General features: G+C 33.8%; 1 protein-coding gene across 1 annotated transcript in view; it reads left to right on the top strand.

Annotated features, from left to right (window-relative positions):
- LOC145285884 (tectonin beta-propeller repeat-containing protein 1-like) overlaps window positions 1-16,864 on the top strand; it is a 179,256-nt gene that overhangs the window by 35,766 nt on the left and 126,626 nt on the right. The window contains exon 2 of the mRNA XM_080134345.1: window positions 2,649-2,904. Coding sequence (XP_079990471.1) covers window positions 2,668-2,904 — 237 coding nt within the window. The 5' untranslated portion in view covers window positions 2,649-2,667. The remainder of the gene's footprint in view (window positions 1-2,648; window positions 2,905-16,864) is intronic.

Here is a 16,864-nt window from a genome sequence, read left to right as displayed (position 1 = left end):
ATCAAGGCAGGACAAGTCCTTTCTAGCAGCTCCTGCCCAGATGTGGCAACAGTATTCCATCCTTGGACGTACCTGGCTCTTATATAGGTAGAGAATAGCATCAGCAGTGAGATATCTACTGGATCGATAGAAAGATCCCACCATTTTTCCAGCGGCCTTGGCAACAGATTTGATATACGTGTTCCATTTAAGATCAGGAGTAATGGTCAAGCCCAGAAGCTTGTCAAAACTTGAGGCCTCCTGAAGACGAGAGCCATTCATTTCAATTGAAGACAAATGTGAATTAGAATGTTGATGATGTAAAGAGAGAAGCTTGGTTTTAGATGCATTAAAAGTAACCAGCCACTCCTTTCCCCATTGTACTACGTGCTCAAGATCAGAGGAGAGAGAATTGGAGAGAACTTGGTCGTTTACTGTCTTAGATGTGATACCATAAATGGTAGTGTCGTCAGCATAAATGTCTACAAATGATGTAAGGATATGATTTGGAAGATCATTAATGTAGATCAGGAAAAGAGTTGGGCCCAGGATGGATCCCTGAGGGACACCGGCATTAATACTGTGAGCTTCTGATTTTTGCCCCTCAACTACTACTCTTATGAACCTATCAGAAAGAAATGATTTAATAATTGAGAAGACTTTTCCAGCTATACCATAGCTAGCGATCTTATGAAGTAAACCTTTATGCCATACCCTATCAAAGGCTTTAGATATGTCAAGAGCAATTGCCCTAGAAAGATTGCCACCGTCGAGAGATTTGCTAATCCTATGCGATATAACTGTAAGGACATCTGCTGTAGATCTAGCAGAACGGAAACCATATTGAGTGTCACTAAGAAGGTTATTTTTGTTGAGATGTTTGATTACTTCTGTATTTAACACAGATTCTAGTAACTTACTCATGACGCACAGGAGACTTATTGGCCTGTACTGAGAGGGGGATGAGCGATCACCTGAATTCTTAAATACAGGGCATACTGATGAGATTTTCCAGGGTTTGTTTTATTATACATATTGATTCGAAAAAGGGTCAAAAATCAAATATATAACAAATAAATGTTATCAAAGGCAAGATAAGTTACTCGTGTAATTGGTTAAAAAATCATGCAGTATTTATCGATACATTTGAAAAAAAAAAAATGGTGGCATGCTCTCCTGTTAAACATAGTAAGTTTGAGAAAATGAGTTTAAACAAAAAAAATTATACAAAATACTGTTAGAAACTCACTCAATATGTTACCGTGACAGGCGGACATATATTCGGTGGGTTTCTAACAGTATTTTGTATAATTTGTTTGTTTGAACTCATTTTCACAAACTTACCGTGTTCAACAGCGAGAATGCCGCCATTTTTCTTTTTCAAATATATCGATAAACACTGCATGATTTTCGAACTGATTAAACGTTTTAAAGTGAGTAAAACCACTAAAAACTATTCCAGTTAGGTAGAAGAGTAACTTATTTTGTGTTTGATAACATTTATTTGTTATATATTTGTTTTTTTACAACTTTTTCGAATCTGTGCATAGCAATACAAACCCCAATTTTTTTCTACACAACAACCAAATGTGACCTTCTCATGTAGCAGGACCCAGTTTGATCGCTCCCCTGGTCATACCCGGTCAGTCTTCAATTGTAGTCGGGAGTTTCTCAGTCCTCCTTGTCTCAAGGGTTGATATGCTGTTCGTTCTGCCGATCGGTTGTATGCTGAAAAAAACAGTAATTCAACAGATTGCCAGCCGGCAGCAAAAGACACAAAAAGTTTTTTAAAAGAACCAAAAAAACTTTTTTTTTATTAACTTTTTCTGTATTGGTATAAACTAATTATTCAGTCCAAAGGAAAAAAAAAAAAATATATATATATACAATTTCTTTTTACAAGATTTGAAAATTCATTTCAAATGTCTCTTGAATTCTAACTTCTCTCAGTTAACGGGTGACGACAGGTGGGAAGGAAAAAGGGGAGGAGTGGATTTCAGAAAACTTTGCTCCAAACGTAAAAAAACTTACGGGTGCAACTGCTTTAATAGTCATGGATGGCGTGGGTTTGGGGTTTATTTGATCCCCCTCTCGGCCAATCGTCTGACTTCATCTCAACGGAGATATAAATATTTGAATATGTCAAGAAATTTTTTTCCCAAAATTATTGAATTTGATATTAAATTATCAAATTCAATAATTTTGGTAAAAAAATTTCTAAAAAGACTGATATGCTATAAAACAACAGAACCAAACCATGCACTTTTAATATAAAGTAATCATCTTGGTTTAATTTTTGAAATTCTGATGGGAAGTTTGTAAAATAGGATTTCTTTTTTGTTTAATGGCCATCTAAAGATAAAGATCATCGATTATTTTATGTAAAATTTATATAGCAAAATAAATGTATGGTTAAAATTTGAAAAAGTAATTCAGTCAAATTTGTGTTTATTATCTGAAATGTAGTAAATTAATAATACATGAAAGAATGAATTAAAAATTCAATAAAATTGTAGAGTGGGGAAGAGACAGTCCATCATACACAATTGATTTTCCTTCTTTTTTTTTTTTTTTTTCAAAAAGGGACATATGTTGAACTTAGATTGCAAAAAAATTGAACAGCATGTTTTACAAAAAAAAAAAATTTTTTTTTTCTTGTATTTTACCAGGATCAATGGGAATTAGCCAATGCTTGGTACACCTCTCTGGCTTGTCAGCTGGGATGGCAACGTGTTCACGTTATTCACCAAGGCCAAATTTGTTCAACAGGTCAATAAATCTTGTTCGGAATATACATCACACTTCAAAAGAATCTCCGCCACTCCTGATTGTGCATGGGGCCTAAGTTGCTATCACCAGATATACGTCTATGTTTACCCCTTGGACATTCCTATACGGATTCAAGATAAAACCTACGAGAATGAGGTAAACATTTTATTTATCTTTTTGTTTGTTTTTTCTTTTTTTATCAGTAATTTTCTAATATTAATTTCATATCACCTATCTTATTTTTTTTTTCTTTTTTGGAAAATAGGTTTGATATTTGAGTGATTTTTTTTTTTTTTTTTTTTTTTTTTTTTTTACATTAAAAGTTTCATTAGTTTGTGAGAGATTGTTGCACCTAAGAATAAACACTACTTTCCTCAGTCCATCTGCACCTTAAAAATTGAACACATTTCTAACATTATTTTCAAGGGAAACCCTATTTACTTACTTCCTTTTCACTGTGGCTAGATAAAAAAAAAAACTGCCACTCCCTAACTGCATCAAAAGTGCGCACCATATTGTAGAAAGACACACACATATCATATATTTCGGCATATAAGGTGACCGTCAGATAAGACGAGATATAAAATTGAAGCAAATTTTAATAAATATAAGTATAAGACGACTACTAAATCACAAAACCATGTTTGTTTAGCCTAGGCTAGATATTGCAACACTCGGTATTTTATGAAATATTCTTTTTTAAAGATGATTTTTTAACTATAAGGGTCGTCTTATACGCCGAAATATACATTATATACATTGATTTTGTTGGGTGGAAAGAAATCCAATAAATTGCTAAATTATTCTATAAGAATATCATGTTGAGCAAATTTGTTTTTCATGGGAAATATAAAATTATAAAAAAATTGAAATCCTAAAAATATATCTACTTTATTATAATTACTAGACGTTTATCTTATTAAAAATGGACAAAAGTTATAGGCTGCTGGCTTAGAATGGGTGCTCTATCCCAAATTGATGGTGGTTGAATATGGGTAAATTTGTACTCATTTTTGCATTAACTACTAATCGATATTAATCCTTAGCTATGCATCAAAACAGATACCCTAATACTTGGTTTGCTGCACCTTATAGCAAAGGTTGGTATAAAATGTCAGCTAGATCTGCCCAGTAGTTTCTGAGAAAAGGTGGCATGGACGGACAGACAACCTAAGAGAAATATACTAATATATATATATATATATATATATATATATATATATATATATATATATATATATATAAAATGAAAATTACAATTACCAAAATGATCCAAGATGGTAAAATTAAAGTAAATTATAAATATTAAAGAATTAATATTTATAAAATTATCTCAGCCAGATATAAAAGCTCGATAATACCAAATAGGAAATAGAGCTTATAATATGAGCAAACAGTTAATGAAATATGTTAAAAAACACTTTGAAATGAGTTAAAAACATATTTAATCTGAAAATGAAACACTAGATAAATGGATAGTCCTTAATCCACGGAGTTTCGAAAAAATACTCTCCCTCATCAGAGAGTAGGAATTAGCAAAATGTGGGATCAGATTGTACATGCAGAAGTATTTGATGAAACAACAAATAAGTCAAAGATCTTACTTGAAAACAAAATAAGTTAAGCAGAGGGAATATGGTAAAGAAAAAGGTGATTACACATTAATGGATAGTCTGGTGGAAGATAAAAAATCCAGTGACGGTAAAATCCAAATGTAAAACTTCAAGAAAGTTAAAAGAATTTCCATTTGTACAAGTAAAATCCAAGGAAATCCCCTAATTGGAAGAAGATGGTCCATAATAATCCAAAGGCAGAAATCCATGGAATAATTCACAAAAATGTGTACAAGGAAAAAATAATATTAATAAAAGAAAAATAAGATGTGCTTTTCACTCTACTTTCGAGACATAACTATAAATAAAAAAAATCTGGGAAGATAAAGGAGAGAAAAAGGAGAGTATTTCTTCGAAACTCCACGGATTAAGGACTATCCATTTATCTAGTGTTTCCTTTTCAGATTAAATATGTTTTTAACTCATTTCAAAGTGTTTTTTAACATATTTCATTAACTGTTTGCTCATATATATATATATATAGTAATTTATAAAATATATATGGCGATTAAGCTACACTGAATATTCTGCGTTTCATCCACTATAGGATTCGTCAGGCTTATGCGCGAATTCTGTGGTTGTTTCTTGTTTTTATATATGTTGAGGATTTTTAGTTAGCCAATCAGCTTTCTAGTATCCACCGCGCCCCTTCCTATCAGCCAATGGGCATGCATTTTATCGAACAAAGGATCTGTTTTAGAACTAAACTAGCACCGCAAATTTACAAATCGATTTTTGGAGCTGAAGATAAAAAATCCCTAGCATAATTTAGGTACAAAGAGAAATGGAAATTATATACAGTGGTTTTATCCAGACGAGTTTTTGCTGTAAATGTTTTTATGGTGAGTGCTATGTTGAGCTCCAATCTTTGGTAGTATCAGAGTCGAGCACCTATTTTGAAAATGTAAAGAAAGATTAGTAGCACCTCTTTTGTGAGAAAGATGCTGTGGGAAAGAAATCATACCCAACTAGATTTTAAAGTCTACTTTGTATGCTGTCAACGCAGGAAAGAGTGCTAAAGGCAACCTCTCTAGTAGTAGGAAAGCCCTGATATAAAACCTGCGGCAACTGCTGCTTCCAATGACGTTGACTTGCTCTTTTTGGTTCAATGTGGCAGTTGTTTAGAGAGTGGGATTGTATCAGTGCAAAGTCTTTCCTCACTATAAAAAGCTTCCAGCACAGGCATTACTTAATATGCAATGGAATAGTAAAATGTTTTTGACTCCTAATGGGGTTATGTGACGAATGGATTCGCCAATCATTTTTATAACCACCAGCTGTGCTAAACAACCAATGAAAACCTTTCAAAATTATTATAAAAATTGTCGAATTTTGGATTCAATCAGTTCGCCGTTAACTACACCACGGATTGCATTTGATTCTTGACCGCCATTTTGGTTACTGATCTGAACTACGCCGCCACCTTTGTTCAACATAATGTCTCAAAACTTAACAGGTTATGGGCCCAGCCATCGTCTTTTCTTTTTCAGATCGGAATCTAAATTCGAATTGTGCCAGGTAAAACTTTTGGAATATCTAATGATTCGAAAACTACACAAAGTGATACAATCTCCAACAGAGAATCCTAATGACCCCGAATTTCTCTAAAAGAACGCGACTGTTTTGCAGAACTGATTCAATATGCTTAGACGATAGAAGTCTGTCTCTGATTATAAGAGACGCATTGGATGATGGACGGAAAGCATTGAACGTATTAACTACGCCACGGACCGCATTTGATTCTTGGCCGCCATTTTCATTACTGCCAATTACTGATGTGAACTACGCCACCATCTTTGTCTCAAAACTTAACAGGTTATGCGCCCAGCCATCGTCTTTTCTTTAACGGATCGGAATCTAAATTCGAATTGTTGCAGGTAAAATTTCTGGGATATCTCAGGATTCGAAAACTACACAAAGTGATACAATCTCCAACAGAGAATCCTAACGACTCCAAATTTCTCGAAAAGAACGCAACTGTTTTTGTAGAACTGATTCAATGCTTAGATGATAGAAGTTTGTCTCTGATTATAAGAGACGCATTGGATGACGGACAGAAAGCATTGAACATATTAAGAGAACATTATTTATCAAAAGGGAAACCGAAAATTATATCACTATATACAGAACTAACGTCTCTGAAATGTAGTGAGGATAAAACTATTACAGACTACGTTATAAGGGCAGAAACAACCGCCAATGTCTTAAAACTCTCAGGTGAAATAATAAGCGATAGCTTGTTGATATCAGTGACTCTCAAGGGACTTCCAACCGATTTTAAACCATTTACAACTGTTATAACTCAGAAAGACAAACCCATAAATTTCAGCAAATTTAAAGTGGCATTGCGCAGTTACGAAGAGACTAAGCGTATGCTCGTGGACAATAATAACTCCAGCAATATTATGAAGTTCAAAAATGCTTCTCGAAAGCAGACACCACCAAATTACGCACCTCACCGCAACGTGTTCCCCAAAAGTAATTTTCCCAAGAAAAAGAATAAAATTATCTGCTATAATTGTGAACGACCCAACCACAAAAGTTTCCAATGTCGATATAAACACTCTAAAATGGACTCCGTAAAAAACGTTGAGAACTTTGAGGAAGAACATACATTTCTATTCACATGTAACTTTGACAATACCACAAACGGTAAAAATCTCCTTGTATACTGTGGTGCAACAGCACACGTTATAACGAAGGAATCTGATTTTATTAATTTTGATTCAAATTTTAATCCACAAAATCATTTTGTCGAACTTGCCGACGGTAGTCAAATAAATGATATAGTCTTGAAAAGAGGCGATGCTAAAATATCCCTAAAAAATAATAAAGGTGAAATCTGTAACTATTCTAAAAAATGCTCCGTTTATACCTACATTTAAACAAGATATATTTTCCGTGCAGGCTGCAATTAAACAAGGCGCGAATATAAAAATTGGCCAAAACAAGTCAAAATTGATATACCCCAATGGAACTGTATTTGACATTAAAGAAAATGGCCAACTATATTATTTAAAAAGTATGGTTCCCTCAAAAACTACCTGTCACGACTTGGAAACCTGGCATAAAATTCTAGGACACTGCAATATAGCTGATATTAAAAAATTACCAAATGTAGTCGAAGGCATGAAAATAATACCTTCAGACTATCTTCCAAATTGTGATGTGTGCGCACAGGGGTAAATGACAAAATATATAAGCCGAACGCCAGACAAAAAAAGCTACGAAAATTCTCTCACTTGTGCATTGTAACTTAGCAGGTCCGATCAGCCCGATGGGGAGAAATAATCTAAGATACATTTTGAATTTTATTGATGATTTTTCCGGTTTAATAGTTTATTTTCTAAAAAACAAATCCGACACTATCCTCGCCACTAAGAAATATTTAGCTGATATTGCCCCGTACGGTTCAGTAAAATGTATTCGCTCAGACAATGGGACTGAATTTACTAGTAAAGACTTTGAACTTCTATTAATTAACTACCGTATTAAACACAAGAAATCTGTGCTGTATTCCCCCTTCCAAAATGGCACCGCTGAAAGGGCATGGCGAACCCTTTTTGAGATGACAAGATGCCTACTTATCGAATCGAAATTAGCGCATAGTTTATGGGTGTACGCTTTAATGGCAGCAGCATATATCAGAAATAGATCATTCAATAAGAGACTAGGAAAAATGCTGTATGAAGCGTTTTGCGGTGTAAAACCTAAAATGAACAGAATGCATCTATTTGGTTCTGATTGTTTTGCATTTATAGAAAACACCAGTAAACTAAATACTAAAAGCGAAAAAGGTATTTTCTTAGGTTACGATAAAAACCTACTAATCTACTTTCCAATCCAAAATGCCATAAAAAAGGTTAGATGTGTAAAATTCAATGATACATTAAATTTAAAAAATGGCTTCTTTTTGCACGCATTATACCAATATATTAATAATTCTTTTTGACCAATGAGAATAAAGACAAATTCCCCCCCCTAAAAAAAAAGAAAAAAAAAACAATTATCTTATTGGTTTAATTTATTTGTTTATTTTTATTTATTTATTTTTCTTTCCTTTTCTCAAGTCAAACCAAAATTGAATCCAAAAGGATTTTTCCATTATATCAAAAAAAAGGGGGGGGAGGTTGTAAAATGTTTTTGACTCCTAATGGGGGTATGTGACGAATGAATTCGCCAATCATTTTTATAACCACTGGCTATGCTAAACAACCAATGAAAACCTTTCAAAATTCAATCAGTTCGCCGTTAACTATGCCACGGACCGCATTTGATTCTTGGCCGCCATCTTGGTTACTGCCAATTACTGATGTGAACTACGCCGCCATCTTTGTTCAACATAATATTTCAAAACTTAACACACATTTTGCAATGAGTGTGTATCTCGATAACAAAAAGGTTGGCTTTAGCCTAAAATGGCAAACGGACATTGAAAGAGGACTGATGCAAATACAGGCGTCAATGACAATAAGGGCTCTGGAACTTCCAGGGTCTGGCTTGGTAGGTGTTCGGGGCACCACAGCTTGGACCCGGTCATCAGTGAATGTGCAGGACTATAGAAAGTTCATAGAAGTGACCGTCTGGCACGTGCTGCTAGTTGCGCTCATGTTTGCGTCATTTGAGCCAGAGATATATTAAGTAATGGCAATACTCGAGAACGAGCTGCTGCCATCATAAATAGCGTATATGTAGCATAATTGGGTGTGTATAAAATGTATAGTGTATCTTTAAATATATGCATAAGTGTACGGATCGTATTGTCTCTTAGTGTTCATGTAAATGTATGTTTGTTAGTGAAAGGGTTCCCAAACTATGGCCCACAAGCTATATCCAAAGTCTTTAATCCAGTCCATGGAGCTCTTATGGAAAACGTAAAAATATTCAGGAAAAAAATTTATTATTTTTTATTTTTTTTTTTTTTATGAAAATCTGTAAAAAAAAAAATAGTGTAGTGTTTTTTTTTTTTTTGTGTTTTTTTATTATTTTTTTTTGTTCATTTTTTGTTCAGAAAATGATTAAAAGGTTTTGAGGAACCAGTTTCAATAAAAATCAAAACAGTATAAAAAACGTCATTTTTTTCATTTTATTTTAATTTTATTTTGACCTATATAGTTCTAATAAGTCAGCAATATTCAGGGCAAGTTGTGAGAAAAAGGTCTAGTAGACTCGCATACTGGCCGACATTGTCAGGCACACGGGTGGGTTCGTGAACAATCTGAGTGAGGTCATAAGCAATGGAGAAATCATGACAGAACCTCCCATCATCAGTCTTGTTTGAGTGGGCCAACCATTCCACATTGTGAACATTGAAGTCTCCACATATGTGAATGTTAGCTGAAGGATAAGCAGATAGGACTTTGTCAATTTTCTCACATATGCTTTTAAAGATAGTAAATCCGCTGTTGTGGGGGCGATAGAGAGTAAATATAAATGCAGTAGTGTGAGCTAGTGCAACCCGGAAGCACATATAGGAAAAGTTAGGATCTTCTCTGGAGATGTCCCTACCACATGGAAAGCCATCTTTAATATAGACACATATTCCATGCCCATGGGGATCTTGGGGGTCAGATTTAGAAGTTAAGTTAGAGTATCCTTTAATTACGAACTCATCTAGGGAAATAGCTGCCCAATGCCAGTTTCACTTAAAAATAAAAGGTCCGGTTTAGTCTCCTGTAATTGGGTTTCAAGCTCTGGAAGGTTAGAACGTGGACCCCTGATGTTCGAGGAGACATGGTAGTAGGGGTCTGCGTTGGAAGTTGGAGATCCGGGATAATCGTGTATTTTTTTCTTGAAACTTGTCATGATGGAATTTTGGAATTTGTCGACCAGGTCGTCAGACTTGCTTAGAGCAGGACAGAGAAAACTAAGAGAAAAAGAAACGAAGAAATTTTTTTTTTTTTTTTTTTTTTTGTAGGACATAAGATAAAGCCATAACAATTACCCACTAATATGGCATCGAGAGGCCCCACCAGAAGCTACTGCATGGTCCAGAATCCATTCACCAAATGGCAATACAACAGCCCCAGTACTTTGCGCCTGCTTATAGGACAGCCTCCTTGGTGGTTAATCCAAGGTTCGGGTCCCTGTCTATCAGGTGGATAACGTCGGCCCAGATAAAATGTTTACCTCCAGCACCCTTACTAGTGACATGGCTACAAGGATAGACATAGAAACAGAAAATTTCCGCCGTCTCTGCCAACTGTTCGCGCGAAATACTGCCAACCTAGAATACAGCTTTTTCTTCTCCCTTTGTCAGAAAAATCACTCATTAAAAAAATGAGGACTGAGGGACAAATAAAGAGAAGCGAGAGTAACAGGAGCTACCGATAACGTATCCACAATACGTTTTCTACTCTCCATTTAAAAAAAAAAAAAAAAAAAAAATTAAGTATTGTATTTAATAAAATTCCAACTGGCGTGCTTAAGGGAAAGTATGGTGATAGATGCCCCTCTTACGAACTAAAAATGAATACAATTTCCTAATCTATTTTTGCAATCAGCTTAGGAAATGTAATAAACAACATTTATGGACGAGAAAACGCTAGGATTAAATAAAACAATCAGAAAATAAATATATACATTTAATACTGAAATAAAATGTAGTTAATATTTGAATCTAAATATAAAAAGATTAATATAGAAGTCACTTATCTCGACAAAAGAGATCCGTCTCCAGAATGCAAACTGTTGAAAAAAGTTTTAGTATTAAAAACATCAGCGTTCCAAAGATTTTTTTTTTCCTTTTAAATTAACCGTTAAAAGAGAAGCAAGATAATATTCTGGACTAATTGCGTTTTAGGAAACTTGCGATATAAAAGAAAAGCGGGAGGGGGGGGGGTGTCTTCCGAAAGTCATCTGGTGACGTTATAAGTAATTGCGAGATAAAATGAAAGCAGGATTGAGGGATGGGGTCTGAAAAAAAATATAATGGTTAAGCCTATGCTATCTTTAAGATCGACTTGGTAGATAAATAAAAACTATTTACTAACAAATGTACTTTGTTTCAACCCTATGCTCTAACTACGGAGCTAATCGCATGTGGTGCATAGCGGTTCATTTTTATTCTAATGGATGCAATTATTGTTCTGTATTTAAAAAAGAATTTCTTTATATTTTACATCAAAAGTGATTTTAAGTGTGGAAGATTTTCTAATTCTTTACTCGATTTTGCTCCATAACCCAAAAAAAAAAAACAGAAAATTAAAAGAAAGTTTAGAGGAAGAAAATTAAGCTGAAAGAAATCTATTATTTTATCCAAAAGAAAATTGTCTTCAAATTCAATGTTAAAAAAAAGTACTTGTTTTTATTGGAATCCTTTGAGATGAGTAATTTTGTGTTTATTTATTTATTTTGTTATCCTCATCTTCATAATTGTTGTTTCGACCAACTCATCCTCTGGCTTTCTTCAGGTAATTAACCAGGACAGGATAGGAATGTTGAGCTTGTAAATGTATCCCTAGTAACTACTGCCTTTCAGAGTTGTTGTTGTTTCACCACGTTTTTGCCAATTAATTCTCTGGCCTGCATTGGTGAGAGTTCCAGGTGAGCATTGTCTGCGGTTTAAATTTTATCCAACAAAAATGAAGAGTATAACAATCCACAAAAAAAAAAAAAAAGAAAAATAAACGATACTTGTCATAAACCAATCTCATTGGTATTCAAACTTACTCCATTTGGTTATAGTCAAGGTCGTCTGCTATTTTTTACTTCTGGTTTCTGCTGTCCATTTGGCTGGATAATTAAACATGGTCAACTGAACAAGAAAAATATTCCTAACATGGGGAAAAGGAGTAGAGTGGCTCTCACATTATCCTAGATAAAAATAATCTTTAATCAAAAAGTACTATATCTTGCTTATTATCATTGTTCCATCCATGAATCAGAAACTGGAATTGAAAAAGACAGTCTTGGTTTTAACCTTTCATTCCAATAATCATTTTCAGTTTTCTATATTATATTTCTCTTGGTTTGTCTGTCCGTTCCACTTTTTCTCAAAAACTATAGGACCAGTCTTGCTGAATTCTGTCATTGTGTGCTGTTGTTATTAACTTTTACAACCTCTATTAAAAATGCTTACTTTAAATGAATAAACTCTTTTTTTATCTATAAGAAAGATTATTTTTAGGATAGAATTTTTTCGATTTTCAATATTATCGGATGAATTTCTGCACAAAACATGTCTAAGAACTCTGCCAGATATATAAATTAGTTTTGTGTAAAATTTGAAAAAGATATGCTCAGCCGTTTTGGAACCTATAAGGAAGGAACTCTCTCTCTCTCACACACACACACAGTGACTTTTATATAATAGATTTTTCTTAGTTTGTCTGTCTGTTCCACTTTTTCTCTGAAAACTACTGGACCAATCTGGCTGCATTGTGTGAGTCTGTGCTGTTGTTACAGTCGCGTAGCAACTATTTTTGCCACCCCAGAGTGGTCGTAAGATTCCCCACCCTTTCCCTTCGCTCATTGGCTGCTGATAATCCATTAACTTTCAAAATTCCAGAAAGTCCTCAAAATATTTATTTTCTATGGAATTACAACCAAGGATCTAAAATCCGTTTAAAAACAGTTATTACACACATCAAACACAAAAACATATTTTGACCTTAAAATTTATTTTGGTATAAAATTTCAGATATTTTTTTTTTTTAATGTTTTCTATTTTTACCCCCTCAAAATGCCGCCTCCTGTTGCATACCACCTAGGACAGACCCCCCCCCTCCTCCCTTTGCAATACCACTGTGTTCTTACTAACTTTTACAATCGCTATCTAAAATACTGCTAGGTGTCCTTACTTTAAATGAATGAACTACTGCTATGTACTATCTGCACAGCAAGACTCCAGCTGTTTGCGTGATGAGCTGCTGTCCAGATGCTCTGTTGGAATTTTTATCTGGTATAGCTTTTGAACTAAAAAAAAAAAAAAAATCTGTTTGGCATTTTCTGGATGTTTATATAAACAGCCAGAACATGCTGAAGCGCTTAACCAATCAGAATGTTTAAAAAGCAGACAACAACATTGCTTTTTAGATTGACTAAACTTTGTAATTCCTAGTAGACAGCCAATAATTTAAGAAAAATGATTAACCCCAAAATAAATTTTATAGCTGCAGGACAGACAATTCAGTCTCCCAAAACATTGATTCAATTTTGCTAGGACAATAAATTCATTAAAAAAAATAAATAAATAAAATAAAACAAACAACAAAAACCGCAGAACATGTTTCTTTTTCTTCATCATATTCTAAGACTAAACTAAAAAAAAATTTGTCTGGTGAACATAAAAACAAACTATTTTTTTTTAACCCAACCCCAACGTAGTTTTCTTTTTTTTTTTTTTTTCATGGCAGTATTTGTACCATTAACAAAAAATACACAACAACAAAGAAATATTGTGAAAATTGTTACTATCTATAAAAATTGTTACATTCTTTTTATTGTAAAGAAAAACAATTTATTTAAAAAAAATGTTAACTTTCTTGTGATATTCATTGTCATGAACAAATAAAAATACTGTGAGTGATTTTTTTCTTGTTATTGTTTGTTATTTTTTATGTTTGTAATTTTTTGTTTATTTTTTTATTTTTTTGTTTGTTTTTGTTTGTTACTTTTTTGTTTGTTACTTTTTTTGGCTGTTACTTTTTTTGGTTGTTACTTTTTCATTTTACAAAGTTATCTAATTTTAATTTGGATATAGATTCATTTTGATTCAGTCTTTTCTGTCTGTTCGCGTAAACAGACAAAAGATGCCTAACAAAACATTGATTTAACTTTGTTCAAAATATGAACAGGCTTCTTCCATAGGAGGAAGTTTCATGGGAATATGAAAATCATAAGCCGTCCTCAGTCGCATGTATATCCCAGTAAAGGGAGATGACAACATTAGGTTTTGGCAGTTATTGCAGGGTGGTGTTGAAATCCTATATACAGCACCTGCTATTCTGAGACTGACCAAGCTCAACATTGCTAAACTTCGGTGATGTGTGTGTCAACGTGATTATACCATTCAAAATATATCATTACCTTAATTTTTTTTTTTTTTTTTTTTTTTTTTAAGTTCTTTATTATTAGATGTAATTATATTTTGGTTTAAATTAGGGACACTTGAATATTGCATTTTTATTAAGACCTTATTACATCTGTGTGTGGTTTAAAAGTTATTAAGGACTATTTTACATAATTCCTAGAGGATGCTTGTACAAACATTTACACAGTAGTAAATCAAATAGTATCTCCCCTTCCAATTGTTCCTATTTACTTGCCTCCCCATGAGGGCAGAGTTAGACACAAGGTCGGTTTTTAATATGGGGAATATCCAGCTCCCCAAAACGGGGCACTCTGGATAGGAACAAAAATAAAAATTGCCTCAGTCATGAAGGATTTCTCCTCCACTGACGGCGGACAGAAAAGGTGGAGTGTAGCATCAAAACAGATACTACACTTGATCTTGTCTCGACTGGAGGTAGACAGCAAGTAATTATGGTTATTACACACTCTAGATGCAGAAAATAAATAAACTTGCACTGAAGACAGACTTATTATTGCTTCTATGGTAGTAGGAACTTTCTCTCTTATCCATCTGCTAGAATCTGCATAGATATCACTGAAGGCACACCAGGAAGATCACTTGTGATAATCAGCTGCAAATCTATGGGCATAAAAAAAAATTACTGATCAGTGGTTCCTGTATGTGAACTGCAATTATTTTTGGAAAACTCAGTGTTATGGCCAAGTTATAAGACATTTGGCAGTCAGGAACCTGAATTTCGAACGGGGGGCCCATTATTTAATGTACAATCTAGCCTCATGGTTTCCAAGCTGTGTATAGGTTCCCTAAGCTTGATATAACGATTTCCAAGTTCAAAAAAGATACACCTGAAAAGGGTTTGAGGTTACATCAGCTGAAACATAGTAAATATATAAGTAAATTATCAGAGTATATATTTTATGAAATATTTCTATATATAAAATAAAATACCTCTTTAGTTTATATGTACAACAGATCAAGAATTAAGCAAATTTTATTACATTTCGTACATCATTAAAAATCCATTTCTTTTTCTTATTCATCTTTTCTTTTTCTTTTTCTCCCCCCCCCCCCCCCCGTCAATTATCTTTCCTTATTCAACATAATGCTCTCTGATGAGAAAAAAAATATATAGAATGAATAAAACCTTTAAAAGAAGTAATTGGGTGCTATCAAAGATAGTAATCTAATTTCAAATCACCTGGGGGGGGGGAAGAATTACTGACGCAAGAAAAAGAATTGTACAATAATTTCCCACACTCTTTATCTGTGCCTAAACCTAAATGTAGATTCCATGAACCAACATTCTTTCTTAGAACTGCATGCCTGTGGAACTCTCTTCCGATTGCCTGCTTTCCAGCTGACTACAATCTGATTGTCTTCAAGTCCAACATAAACAAGTTCTTGATGAACCGTCCCCCTAAGTAATCCAATTTACAAAATTCCCACTACTTATGTTTATTATGCTTAATCACATTGATTAATGTATACCGATTAACTCTTATTCTCGAGTGGCCTCCAGGGGTGATTCCTGTGTAAAAAAAAAAAAAAAAAAAAAAAAAAAAATTGAAAAATGTTGTTAAATGTTGTTTACATTGAAATTTTATCAAAATATCCCCAAATAAATGGGTGCTTATGCAGTATTGGACACAAGTGAAAAAATTACATAGGTGAAAATATCAGTGGCAAATAAATTAACAGGAAAACTCTTACGTATCAGGTAAAAATAGGTATCTACACCAAAAATTAACATTGTAGTTGATTTTTCTTAAAAATAAAAATCAGTTTTATTATATTTTGCTGACTTGCAATTGATAATCTTGTAAATTAGGGGGAGATAAGTCAATCTATCATGCAACTAAGTAACAATGAATGCTGGATCAGCAAAATACGAAAACTGATTTTTATTTATAACTAGCAGGGGTACCCGGCGTTGCCCGGGTGTTTGTAGGTGTAAAAGATAAAAAAAAAAAAGTGTGAGGCCCGAACCTGTGACGAACGCAAAGGTGGAAAAGAAAGTGAAATAAAACGTGACATTTTACCGCTATGGGAAGTGAAAAGCGTTGAAATTTAGCAATGTCAATCAAAAACTGGACTTGGCAGAAATGAACGTTGGCTGGAGGGAAAACCAACTCCCCACAAAAAGGGAGTGTCCAAATGAATAACAATTGTCTGATATGAGGGGGTTTCTCCCCCAGATTGATCAAAGCTGATTGCTTTCTGGACGTCCCGGTAGAAAAAGGTCGGGTAGCTGCTTTTGCTTTCGACTAGTTTTGCTTTTATATGAAAAAGCCGACCAAACATGCGAGAGGAAGGAATAGCGTAAATTCTATAAAAGTCAATGTAAATAAATGTAGAGACGACGTCCGTTTGCAAATCGTAGATATTATGATCTAGGGAGTATATAAAAAGTTGTAAAGAATAGTAACACCCCACCCCCTGGAAAAAGTCTTTATTGGACATACAAAAA

This window comes from Euprymna scolopes, chromosome 10 (assembly GCF_053919585.1).
Source record: "Euprymna scolopes isolate OS-2025 chromosome 10, ASM5391958v1, whole genome shotgun sequence".
NCBI classification, from domain to species: domain Eukaryota; kingdom Metazoa; phylum Mollusca; class Cephalopoda; order Sepiida; family Sepiolidae; genus Euprymna; species Euprymna scolopes.
The sequence above is the reverse complement of the archived record's forward strand: the minus strand, read 5'-3'. Positions and strand labels throughout refer to the sequence as shown.